General features: G+C 36.0%; 1 protein-coding gene and 1 non-coding gene across 2 annotated transcripts; both read right to left on the bottom strand.

Moving 5' to 3' along the window:
• Window positions 1-1,206: 1,206 nt before the first annotated feature.
• On the bottom strand, window positions 1,207-13,488 carry LOC123629914 (POTE ankyrin domain family member A-like). The gene is made up of 6 exons (XM_045539280.1): window positions 13,238-13,488; window positions 9,653-9,767; window positions 9,317-9,490; window positions 5,299-5,405; window positions 3,899-3,960; window positions 1,207-1,247 (listed from the first exon to the last, which is right to left on the bottom strand). Exons 1-6 carry the CDS (start codon window positions 13,486-13,488, stop codon window positions 1,207-1,209), a joined length of 750 nt encoding a protein of 249 aa, XP_045395236.1.
• LOC123629946 lies at window positions 2,401-2,507 on the bottom strand. The gene has a single exon (XR_006732413.1). It is a non-coding gene; the product is annotated as a U6 spliceosomal RNA (small nuclear RNA).
• Window positions 13,489-13,825: the final 337 nt, after the last annotated feature.

Here is a 13,825-nt window from a genome sequence, read left to right as displayed (position 1 = left end):
TCCTATTCTAATAAAATTACTGTTATCATGATAGTTATCTGGCAGATAGAAGAATATATATCTTGTTTTAACAAAGTAAATATATCTCATGCAGTTTCAATTTATTTGGGATGAGGTCGATAATAGTGAGACCACGTTAGCATAAAAATATGTAAGATAACTTGTGCTTCTCAACAAGGAATATCTGACTTTTGTACTCAGTATCTTTAAAAAAGAATCTTCTTCTGACACTACTGCACACTGGCTACTTTTTACAGTTCTTATTGCTATTTGTTCACACCAGAAAGCTATTTTTGAATTGCCAGTATTAAAGATAATTACTTCCTTAGTGACAGGAAACACTATGTAATACCCTTGATCACTGAACAACAAGGATTTGAAGTATAGGGGTCAACTCATATGCATATTTTCTTCTGCCTCTGCCACACAGAAGCAACAACACCAACTTCTATTTCTCCTCCTCAGCCTACCTTGTGTGAATACGATGAGAATGAACACCTTTCTGATGATCCACCTCCACTTTATGAATAGTAAATAGTTTTTCTTCCTTATGATTTTCTTAATAATGGTTTATTTTCTCTAGTTTTCTTTATTGTAAGAATATAATGTATGATACATATACACAACGTTTTAACTGACTGCTTAAGTTAACAGTAGGGCTTCTGCTCAGCAGTAGGCTGTTAGTAAAGTTTTGGGGGAGCCAGTAGTTACACGCAAATTTTTCACCACACAGGAAATTGGTGCCCCTAACCCCTTCAATGTTCAGGGCAACTCTAATTAATATTCATTTCCTAGACAGAAACATTTATTATAAAATATAAATAACTCATTTTAATAAGAAATCCAATTGATTATAATGTCACCACAGAGGAAACATATAACATACTAACTTTAAAACCTATTTTATTATTTATACAAAAATATCATAGAGCATTTTAGGGACCATAATTAAATGAAGACTTTTTTTAGACAATACTGTTTGTGATTATAAACTCCCTACAATTAACTTCTTACATAATTCCGAATTCTAGATTACTAAGAAACAAATTTTTAAAATATGCACACAATTTACACATTGACTTTTTAACTGCCCTTTTTGTGCTCAAAACTTCCTTACTCTTTATTTTTTTATCCATGGTAGAACGACCAAGAGTAATTCACTATCAGAAGTCTTACCTGGATTGCTGTTTTCAGAAAGATCGTCAGTTATCTTTTCTTCTTTATATTCTGAAATTTGGTGGTGAATGCTATGTATAAAAATGTAATAAGTAATATTACTATTTTAATGCTGATATGAAAACGTTTACCAAATATGTGAAATTCTCAGAGTATTTCAACAAAATCAGGGCTAATATCAGAACTTTAATTAGCCCACACACTTCAAATCTGTAAGCACTGCAAACTTATTATGCTTTGATTTAAAGAATAAAAAACTAAGGTGAAGTCCTCATGAAGTGTGAGCAGCATAGTTCAGTCAACAAACTAGAGTACGCTTGACATAACAAAAAGTGTCCTGAACTTAAAAGAAGTCTTAGGTGCTATGACCAACAGCTATTTGTTCATGGAAAAGTTGCTTGTCTTAGGCTCAATGTCTTCAAAACATGACGATTTTTCTTCCTTGTGTCACTCTTAATAGACATTTTTATAAATATTTAATATTAATACTATAACATTTTTACAATGCTTGAAGAAATAGTCAAGTAATGGATTACTTTGTTCTTTAATTTAATTGCTGAAATTATTTTAGAATCCCAAATACAACCCATTCTGCATTTTTCCCTAGGCTGCAATATTGAATGAAATGTTGAAGTTTCAAGAAAATGTTATTAAGTCCTAATTTTGATTATTAGTTGTCCTATTCTTTGTGGCTTGTAATTCAGGGTATCTCAGCTATTTCATAATTTGTGACAAAATTTATTAATAAATATATTATCTCATTAAATTAGATAACATAACTCTACCCCCATTACTGAGCTAATCAATCACACCAAAGGCAGAATAATCAACAAATGTCAAGACCTGCCTTGGACTGCTACTATTCCTTCTCTACCTACTCAAACTCTGAACCAGCAGATCTTCGTTAGCAAGATGCTTAATCTCCATGTTCTCTCCAAGTGATGGGGAAGGCAAAACCTTACTTTTATTTTTACTAGATTCAATGAAGGAGATTCTGGTTCATATTTTCTCATGTCTGAGACCAGTACCAACAACATATTTGCATATGACATTATACATGTTGCTCAACACTCAACTCCACTGTCATTTCATACATCACTTTACACAAATTTCTTGTTAGTGAAACTCACAATCTTAATATTAGGTCACACCTGTTTTGCTTTGACATACACTGTTTCCTCAGAGCTAGTCAGCAAATAGTCAAATGATGTTCACAGGACTGCACAGAATATGGAATGCTTCATAAATTTTCATGTCATCCTTGGGCACGGACCGTGGTAATCTTCTTTATATTCTTTCAATTTTCGTATATGTGTTGATGAAGCAAGCACAAAGCCCTATATGGACACTGATGAGTCAGGGATGAGGTTTGGCCCTGTTAAATCCAATCAACCTCCTGTATGTATGTATGTATGTATGTATGTATGTATGTATTGTATTAACAGAAGAGCCAAACAATTAACCTACCTTTAGCTCAGAGAATTCTGATGAATGGTTTCCCTAAGAGGTAGAATTTGAAAGAATTTAAGAAACCTCAGGTACAGGTCCAAGTAGCTTGGGAGATTTTCATTATTATGGAAAACACATCACTTGAGAGACCAGATACAAGTTAGTGACCATTACTCTGCAGAAGGATGAAATGTGACTTTCCAATACTTAAAAAAAAGGCACTAAACACAGGCAAAAGGAGCCTTGGCATACAAATTGGTAGCAAAGAAAAAAGGAAGTTCTAATGTCTTCCTACAATGATATTTGAAACTCTCTGACAGTTTAGAACAATCTCAACTATTTGCTAGAGGGAAGACAATCAGGGGCATCAAAGGATAACTTACCATAAAGACCTACGCTAAGTCTAGGCTGAGATGAGGGCTCCACATAAGGTTTGGAGTGTGGAGGGAGGGCCATTTTGCTCACTATGTGTGTGGCTCTAGCTAGGAGGCCCAGCTGCCAGAGCAGGGTACTGGTGGTTTAGGAACAATGGTTGAGCATACGTGCACGAACTCAAAAAATGTGTATGTAGCCTTGAAGTCTAAATATGGATCACCATATGAAGACTGAGGGATCTGAATCTGTAAAGGCATCCTGGTTGCAAAGGTCAATCATTTCCAGACAGCAAGACCAGTGTCAAATGGAATAACAGAATAAATGAAACAATAGAATGATTGAAGTGTCCTTTCATTCCCCTCTCTCAGACTTGTAAAAAGAACTGTCTTCTTTGCATTTAGAGAACCATTTCATTTCCTGAAAAATTCAAGGAGGAGGCTATAGGAAATAGCCCCTAGAAGACACTACAACATTATCTGTCAAGTAGACATTTCAAGACCCAAATAACTAATTAGAAGGATCAAACATGTGGCATATAATCCCATGCACAAGAGTTATTCTTCAAATGAAATGGATGAAGCCGATACTATCCCTAAAGATAAAGGTTTCTTGAAAGTCTTGAGATGATGAATTCTGTACCCATTACTACTTCTAACTCGTTTAGCCTTTTGTTTGATTTCTGGCTGATGAATTCGACTAATTCACTGCCATTCCAACACTACCTGAAACACACTATGAAATCTCACCTGATGTATAAGATACAAAATTTGAAAGTATTTTAAACCTTGATTTAGTGTTCACTGGTCTTTTAATGTAAATACTTACGTATTAAAACCACTAGTATTGGCATAATCCTTCACAGTCCATGCAGAGATATCTTCAGAAAAAACATCCATACCTTCCTCAAGAAGGTGTAGTATACTTGGTGAGTTATGATGTTCAGCAAGCATGAGGGCCGTTCTAAAATAACAAAGAGATAACCTCACCCTTGGGAACTTTAATAAAGTTATTTAAAATGCTAATTTGATATACATTGCCAGCTGAATATTTTGCCTATCAGTATAGAATTAACCTTTTATATGTACTAACAGACACAAGCATCTTGGGTGCTCAAGCGTGCCTCTTTGTAAATTACCACCTAGGTTAAAAGGAAGGGACAAAAACGTAGCTTCTTGTCCCATTAAGGTATGACATAGTAGAAGTTGGTCATTCTCTGCTGAGATCACTTATCTAAAGTAAGCAAAGCATTGCATGAAGTATGCTCCATGTCTTCCCTATTTTGACATAATGAACTGTAATTCAGAGTCAACTAGGGGTCAGTTAAGTAAGAGCTATCTGCAGGCTTAACCAATAACATTAGTAGTAATGGTGAAAATAGTAGCCATAGTAGTTTCAGTTAATGATGTTGATGAGCATGTGCTGGGGACTAAATTCAATGTTCTATATATAATCTTACTTGTACACAACCACCCTGGAAGGGCATAGTGTTATTCTCCTTCTCATATTAGAATACACATTTGGTGGGAAGTGGTCTTCCCAACGTCGCACACCTAGCAAGTGGGAAAGCTACAATTTAAACCCGGTTTTATATGAATGAAAAGCTGTCTCTTCCCTTTATCATCCACTTATGACTTATCTTCATTAAAGAAAAATTTTATCCACTTAAAGTTGTCTTTCTCCCTTTTCTCATGACAATTAAAAAGAAAAAATCAAAATACATTAGAAATGAAAAAGGAAAACAACTGATGAACCCACAGTATCTAGTTATAGCAATTAATAATCCTTTACAGATCACCTAACATCAATATTTTTCAAAGAAAGCACTTAAGGCAAAAGAGTGGTCCCAAAGAAAAAATGATTTTCAACTTCTATTTATGTTTCATATAGCATTTTTGAAGGAAAACTCTATAAGAAGAAGTTAAAAAAATACTATAAAAGTATTAAGAAGGTCAATATTGAGTCATAAAGTGATCTAAAAGTTAAAATCCACACTTCATTAAAACTAATATGGAACCTCTTTAGGTGATATAAGATCACATGATCAAAAACATCAGATTACAAATAACAAATATCAGTCAGTATCATGAGAGATGATGAATCCTACTGCATATTGTTCTTTAGCTTCCAGAGTCCAAATAATTGCTTTTCTACCTAAGTGATGATTTGTGTTGATATTTGTCACTCTATCCTCTCAACAATTATGTTAATCTTCTCATTCATTTAATAATTCTGACTGGAGTGACTCTTACTACCCTAAAATAACATTCACATTTAAAAAAAAAGCACTAAATACTATACCTGTTCATTTTATCTACTGCATTTATATCTGCATTCTTCTGTATCAAAAATTCTACCATTTCCTCTTTAGTTCCACTTACAGCAAGTAGAAGTGGAGTGAGGTGATCCTGTAATACAGAAAAATCAATTTATCATTCAAAAAATTTCATATTTCTCAACTGAACTGAACATTTGATGTAAGAGCCTATGCACTTAAATGTATCATACAGAAAGTAAATGAAAGGTAGTTTCATCCACTCGCCCGTCTGTTCTGCTCCTTCCCTTAGAAACTCCCCTCCTCTGCCTCTCCAGGCTAACTCCTGCCATCTCCAAAACTCATTTCAAACGTTTCCGGGTTCTAAGAATCTTTGTTTCTATCACAACATTTACCATGATATGCTGTACTTATTTTATTGTTTTCCATCTAAACCAAGAGCTTCTTGGGGGCAGGGGCTGTATCTTTTATCTCCATATTTACAAACCCTAAGATGTAGTAATAAATGCTTCAAGGATTTTTATTGAATTAATATCAATTATTGTACCTACAGCAATGTTTTTTAAATGATATTCCAAAGAGTATTTAGATACCATAAGTTAAACACTGTACCCCAAAAGGAAGATTCCATGACCATCCAGGCTAGAGAAGTAGTGCAAAACTGTGCATCGTATGTCCAGTATTAAAGAAATCTCTCAAGCTTTGTCTGATCTCTATTTGACAAGTATTATTATTATTTAGTTTTTTTGGTAAACAACATGTGAAGAATTAAATCTTTAGAGATACAGTTTTAAGAACTTTCCAGTGAATGTAGAGGTTTCCTCCAGGTGATACAAACTCATGTGATTCTCTTCTAACAGTAGTGTAGGACCCCAGGGTACCAATGTCAGGTACTCCTTCTCCAAAGGGTCACGAAGGAAATGGGCTCTGAATAAAAGAGAGAGGTTTCAAATGAATTTCAACTCATTATTTCATGGTCCATGTTGTTTCTCCTGTGACAAGGTGACAGATTTTTATCTTAGTTATTAGAAGGCTCACTATGATTTTTTTCCTCAATTATCCTGATGATCCTGGGATGCTAATGCCTATCTGCTTTATTTTAATCCACTTGTATTCTGATTTCTATTTTAATTGGTACTCGAGTTGGTTTTTACTTCATGCAAAATATAAATCAGAAATAAAAATATAATGGCTTATCAATTAGAGTTCTAATACTGATCTATATGGATTATTGCTAGCACAATGGAAGCCACTAAATCATTTGCATTTTATAGAGTTTATGCTGAGGAGAAAGATATAATGCTGTCTTCATTACACACAGCCTAGCCAACTATAACCATGGGTAAAGTTCCCTCGTGGTCTAGTGGTTAGGATTCAGCGTTCTCACCATGTGTAACCTAAAAAGCTTATAGGTATTCCAATAGGATGATGATTTTTTATGGTATATATAATAAAAACTTGATTTTTTAAAAAAAATTTCTATATTCTAAAATTCAACCATATTACTAATGGATAAATGTATATTATAATATAGATGACATACATTCTAAACAAGTATAAACTGTCTTGAAAACCTTGAAATTATTTCAAAAAATACTAAAAAACAAGCTTTGTCCTCTCAAATGCTTAGGTAGGCAAGTAGATGTCCTGAGCCTGTGAAATATCTAGATAGGCACAGTAGCAAACTGGAGAACATACACCTTGTATAAAGGGGGAAGATTCTGCACAGCACAGCAAACATATGAGCTCAAGGGACAATAGGCTTGACTCTTTAGGGAAGCCTGAAACCCAGGTTCCTGCATGTCTCCCAAATTTTACATGCGGACTCAACTTATCGAGGCAAAGTAAATCTACTTATGGGCTGCATTTTGACTATAGTCTCATGTTCTAAAATTCACTAATGATGTTTCCAAATAGTCATGTATAAAGCAAGTACTTGCATGTGAAATCTTTGTTTTCTTTAGTGTCATAGGTTTTACCAAAATATCAAGCCCCAATATGGAATAAAAATTGCTATTAAGATTTATAATACCCACAACAAGAATTTTTCAAACATCTACTCGTTTACTGTCTACTTGTGTTTATTTTTCCCAGATTGTTACCCAAATGGTTAACTAGTTCACAGACTGCTAAAACTAAATTATTAAAAGAATTCCTCTCTGTGTTCTTGGAAACTTCATGCTTTTAAGTGTTGAAAACTGCCATCCTCATTATGTCAAAGCTGTATGAACTTAACAGACATACTGAGATAGTCCATAATACAGCTGTACCTGAATAAAAGATTCAAGATTTGCTACTGTGCTAACTGAGAACGCCTTGCTTGTAGTAAACATTTGTTGAACTAATCCCCTGAATGATAACAAAGAAATGTGAAATCCCGAAAGGGCCCGTTACTACTTATTGAAAGACTGTCCATAAGCAGATTTCTAAAGACCCTCTGACTGGCAGTGAATGATTGCTAAACAGCAGGAAACGGGTGTTATTCCATAAGCTGATAGATGTTGCCAATAATATTCTTTGGAACTGCTCAACCACAGAGCTAGAGAGAGGCAGATAAAGTCAGGCTAATATTATTAGAAAGGACAGATTTGAAGGAAGTAGCATCTATCAAACTCCAATTCTTCTGGAGATTTCTTATGTTTTTGAAACATGGGAATTTCTATATTATATTTGTTTATTCAGTGGTTCTTAAATAGGAATGCATCAGAATCTGAAGAAAAGTATTTTTATTGGATACAGAGAGGGTCTGACTATGTTGCACAGGTGGACTCAAACTCCTGGGCTCAAGTGATCCTCCTGCCTCAACCCTCCAGACTAGCTGGGACAACAAGCACACGCTTCTGCACCCAGCTTTGAGGAAATGTTTCAATATACATATCCAGGCCTTCTTAGATTTACTAAATTAAAATCTGCAGGGCTGAGCCTAGACTTCTAGATTGTTAAAAAATGTTCCCCGGTCACTGTGACACGGCTCTAGCTGAGCACTAGCACAGCAGGCAATCACTTCAATGTCCGGTCTCTCTCACATGGCCAAGGCCCTTTATCACTTGGAGATCTGGCCCAAAACAGGAAATAGTGAGAGATGGAGTCATTTGCTGAAAACTCCATTTAGTCTTGCTGCACAGGGTTAGAACAGGGACTAAGAAACTCAATGCAACTTGATTTTGCTATTTATAAGTTTTGTACCTTCCACCTTCCCAACAAGAAATTCTAGTAGAGTCTTGTCGAAGTGGCTGTTTCTGCAAGAGGAGGATAAGTGGCTGTTTGGGCAAGAGCAGGATATTCTTCCCTCTTCTCAAGTCTTTCCCACATCCTGACCACCTATTCACTGCCAATCTGCTTTCGTCAGAGTCCTCCTAACATCGATTTCTGGGCAAGTTTACAACTCCCTAACACTCTTTCCCAAACTAAGAATTACTTTCCGTAAAACTGAAGAGCACTTTGTCTAAACATAGAAACCAAGAACAAACAGACAAGTAAACACACAAAAAACTCTTCATTGTATTTTCCGCAAATTACCTAATTTCCAAATTTCCTGCATATTTCTGACTGTTCTCTCTTTCCCTTTCCGTTTCTCTCTCTTACGACTTGCCAATTAGAGATAAGTCACTTTGATATAAATTGCATTTCTAAGGAACCTGTCAGCAGCAGCAAGACTTCCATTTACTATATAATGCTTTAGTTTTCAGGTATAAGATAAAGGGTATTTGCAGGGCAAATTTGGCTCCCCTGGGTTGTTTTATACTAAATAGAAAAAACAAACAAACAAAAAAAAAAAACACAACACTTGTTTCAAAAAAAAGTTAACAAGTTTTCCTTTAACAAATGCAGGGTTTTCACAAATATTAACCATGAATGTAGAAAAGAAAACTGCATCTTCTAATGCTTCTTTAAATGTATAAACATTTTAAGTAAAATTTTAAGACAATTAAGGTATTTCAAAATATTTTCATTCACGGAACGTTTGAGCTTCCAAATATGGAAAATTGACAGTTACATATGTCAGCGTTTGATATTTTTCAAATACAGTTCATTGATCTCTACCTTGTTTATGGCTTCTTTATTTGCGCCATGTGAAAGGAGCTTTGCTGCGATCGATGGGGTGTCGCCATAGACAGCATAGTGAAGAGCTGTGTTGCCATACACGTCACTGTGATTCGGATCGGCACCGTGTTCTAACAGGATGGTGGCACACTCCTCTTCCAGGCATTGTACCGCCTATCAGTATCAGATCAAGAAATAGATCATAAATTCTAAGAGTTCAAAAGAAACATTCCAAAGATTCCACCGATTAGTTACATTTAAATGAAAGAAATTTGTTTTTATTGTGTATATTGAAATGAAATCCGTCTCATGCTGCAATAGGTGGCTGCTATATACCTTAATCAGAGCTGTCCTTTTTTCACTGTCGGGGACATTGAGCTTGCATTTTCTGTCCACCAGGACAGTAACTACTTCTGGATGGCCACTGGCACAGGCCAAATGGAGAGCAGTCCTATGAAAGTGAGAGAGATTTTTAGGAAATTGTAGTGCACTACCTTAAAATATACAATGATTCATGTAATTATAAATATTAAACAGCATGTTTTCTTCTACCTTTAAAGCAAATATTTAATTTTCTTGTGAAGAAAGTACAATATTTATTAGCTGCTATTCCTCACTAGATTAATAAAAGAGCAGCCTATTTTAATAGAAAGAGATTGGCTTTTGGTATCAGTTCAACTTGGATTTGCATCCTACTTTAAGCTCTATCAATTATGAGCTATTGACCAGGCACGGTGGCTCATGCCTGTAATCCTAGCACTCTGGGAGGCCAAGGCAGGTGGATCATTTGAGCTCAGGAGTTTGAGATCAGCTTGAGGAAGAGCGAGACCCTGTCTCTACTAAAAATAGAAAGAAATTAGCTGGAAAACTAAAAATATACAGAAAAAATTAGCTGGGCATGGTGGCACATGCCTGTAATCCCAGCTACTCAGGAGGCTGAGGCAGAAGGATTGCTTGAGGCCAGGAGTTTGAGGTTGCTGTGAGCTAGGCTGATGCCATGGCACTGGAGCCTGGGCAACAGAGTGAGACTCTGCCTCAAAAAAAAAAAAAAAAAAAAACTTATTATCTATCACTTAGCCCTTCTGTGCCTCAATTTCCTCTTCAATAAAATAGGCAAAAAGAAAAAAATAGTAGCTATCTCATAGGACATCACTGTGATGCTCAAATGAGAATCTGTACGAAGTATGTGGAACAGTTCCTAATGTAAATAACAGCTCAGTGACTGTTACATAATGTAATTATTACTACTGCTTAACAAAGATAACATTTTAATTAAGCAAAATAATGCAATTATGCCTACATTGTGATTTATTTAAAGACTAGAGATAACATTGTATTTCAGTGCTGCTAGGGTGCTCATTTTCTCACATTTTAACATCACTGATACTGGAACAGCACCTTTTATTCATGATTTATTTCAACTACAATGGGCAGCATAGAAAAATTATCTCATTGATAAGCAAAATAACGGGACATCACAAAATCAATGCTGCCTTACATTAAGTGAAATAGGGCATATACAATAGGTCTATGGAAGTTCTAGTTATTTCACTGGCAGTTATGTAAGTTTCAGTTCTTAAAAGTACTATGGAAAAGAAGGTTGAAATAACAAAATTTTTAATACCAAATAATTCTTACTTTGATTTTCAAATAACTTCAGAGCAAAAGAAACTCAGGACTAGAATGAATAGGTATGCCCCATTTGTTCAATATATAGATTTATACACTGTGTGAGAATCAGATATTTTGAACGTTTAATGTTAATAATTAATACTGTTACAAATTTTAAAAGGGCAGTTAAAGTCATCTTTTACAATTGTCTACCTTCAGAAATGCTTTTGTTTGAAAGGAGTGAGCAATGACTTTAACTGAAATTAAGTCCTAATCCTCCAATTTTAAATTTCTCAAATTGCTCAGGCTGGTCAGGTAAATAGTTTTAAGGATGGATGTGTCCTGAAAGTTAGTAGAATACGTCTGCTACATAACAGGTCTTCATAGTATGTTTGATGAATAAATGCATTGAGAAAACAGAGTACAAGAGTTAAATATTTTGAAAGAAAACCCCTATAAAGTAATACCTTTGTAATAGTAACATTTATATTTCCTATTTTTCATTTTCATAATGATACACCTAAACTATAATGATTCATCTAAAATTTTTGCATGTAAGTAATAAATTATATAACAAAACAGATGCACATTAAAAAACTGTGTATGTAATAAAATCTTCAAGCACAGATGAAAAGATTCCCTTTACTTCTGAAGGGATAAAAGTTGGTGGAATATTCCAATCCACAAAATAATTTTAAAATAAATTCATAGAAATTAAGAAATTACTTCTATCTGTGCAAGATTCATATAACTGCTCTTCCCAGGGATTATATCCTTAATGACAAACTTTTACTAGAACTTTTAAATCGTACATGCTAATTGCCCAGAAATAACAAATTTTACCACATTGTGTACATATTTTAAGCTAACATGAGACCACAGTGTGTTTGTGTATATGTATAATAATCAAATTGACTTTTATTCTTACTTGATATACCTAAATACTCTTTACATGTCAGCACACATATGTACCTATGCCACCTTCTATGGTGACATATTATTCCATCTATGGACACAAGCTAATTGATTTATAAAGCCATCATATGCATTCCTCTTAAAACCGTATTATTTTAAGTGCTGAGAAAAACAAATTGTATGATCTCTATTTCTTGAGGATATTTTGCTGTAATGCAATTGATGGGTAAAGGGCATATACAATTTTTAAATGTGTAGTTCCAGTTGCCTCCTTAGTGTAGTAGGCAGCGCGTCAGTCTCCTTTGTATGTAGTTACCACCAAGTTGTCTATTTGAAAAGAAATCAGCAACATAAACTGTAAGCACCAGTATAAGTATTTTCCATGTTTAATATTAGTATTTAATGTCTTCATTCTTACAAACTTCGAGGATAGATTAACAGTATCTCATTTCTCTTTTAACTTAAAATCCTTCTCTTAGCAGGGACACTTAATATTTTTTCTTATGTTTGTAGGTCACTTGTAGATCTGTAAAAAAAAGTACTTTGCCCAATTTTAAATTAGACGTCAGTTTTTATCTTGTTTGATTTGTCACCATCATCAAGTTTTAAATTCTTTCATACATTTGGGTGTTTCTAGATTTTCTATTCTATTCCATTCATTTATCTATCTCTTCAACTGCTAATAAATGATTAATTTGTGGAAATTCATAGCATATTTGGATGCCTAGAAGAGCAAGTCTTACTCCATTACAAAATTTTTCTTCATCTCATCACAATAGTAAAAGCAAGACAGCATGTGTTAACTAAAAAATTTAGAAACCTTATAACATTTATTTAGCTCATGTAAAATTGATAAAATAGAAAGAGCTCATATTTTCAGAAAAATGAGTCTTCCTATTGAAGACTATGGTACCATATACCCACTTCAAATTTTCCTTCTAAGTTCCCTGAGTAAAGAACACATTTTCATAGGTGTACAGTGACATGAAATGGATATTGAACTTCTTGCTAAGATGTTTTAGCACAGAATTATTTATAGTATACTTATTATTCCTCTCACTATGTACCTTCCCATAAGGTATATAACATAATGATTTAAAATGTGTACATTAACAATAAAACACCGTGTATACTTGTGCTAGTTAAGTAACTAAACTTGGCAAGAAGCTGTCCTAGAAGGGGAGTCATGAGTGGACGGGGAAGCAGCTGAAGTCCTGTTTTTGTGCTGCTGCCCATGAAGCTGGCCTTGGCGCTGGACCCCTCCCAGGTGCCACGTCCCAGGTGCTGCGGAGCCCGCAGGGAGGACAGCCGGGCTCCCTCACCGCCAGTTCCCCGGGCTCCTGCCAGTCTGGGAAAGGCATCTCCCCCACAACCCGGGATGGCCACGCCCATTACCTCTTCTTTCTATCTCTGGCATCCAAGACCTTTTTCTTCAGCAAAAGGATCTGCTCCACTTTCGCGACGTCACCGGCGCTGGCAGCTTGGTGGATTTGGCTGAGATCTTTCTTCCAGATGTGGTACCGTGGCTGCAGGAAGGCGCTGTCACCAGCCTCGCCTTCCAGGCCCTCTCTGGTCTGGCCATGGTGGCTGGAGGGGCCGGAGGGCGGCCCACCCTTGTCTGCCCCAAAGCAGAAGATCTTCCTCATGGTGGCGGCTGCCGGTTTCGAGGGAACCTCAGCCCACCCGCACCCCCACCCCACCCCACCCCAGCCCACCCCCTGCCTATTCCCCGCCTCGGGAGTCCAGTGCAGTGAGGACAATCCGATCTACCACGACCTCCAACAAGGGAAATCCTGGTCTCCAACTTCTGACAGCTGTAAATGGCCAGGCAGCACCAAGCACAGCCAAGCGACCACAAGCACCACCAGAACCGTTAAAGCAACTGCTCACGTGCGCGTGACAATGAGCCGTCACTGCGCATGCGCACAACTGCCAGTGGGAAACCGCCCCCCTCCCCCTCCCCCCCTTGGTGACACTCTCCAG

This window comes from Lemur catta, unplaced genomic scaffold (assembly GCF_020740605.2).
Source record: "Lemur catta isolate mLemCat1 unplaced genomic scaffold, mLemCat1.pri scaffold_63_ctg1, whole genome shotgun sequence".
Taxonomy (NCBI): Eukaryota; Metazoa; Chordata; class Mammalia; order Primates; family Lemuridae; genus Lemur; species Lemur catta.
Note: the sequence above shows the minus strand (reverse complement) of the source record. Positions and strands in the feature narration are given on the sequence as shown.

What these genes read in the sequence shown, in the direction of transcription:
- LOC123629914 (XM_045539280.1), bottom strand. Translation starts at nt 13,488, where the DNA reads ATGAGGAAGATCTTCTGCTTTGGGGCAGACAAGGGTGGGCCGCCCTCC. An exon ending in AAAGGACAGCTCTGATTAAG is followed by an intron (nt 9,491 to 9,652) that starts GTATATAGCAGC and finishes TGATACTGATAG; the next exon opens with GCGGTACAATGCCTGGAAGA. An exon ending in ACTACACCTTCTTGAGGAAG is followed by an intron (nt 1,248 to 3,898) that starts GTATGGATGTTT and finishes TTTTATACATAG; the next exon opens with CATTCACCACCAAATTTCAG.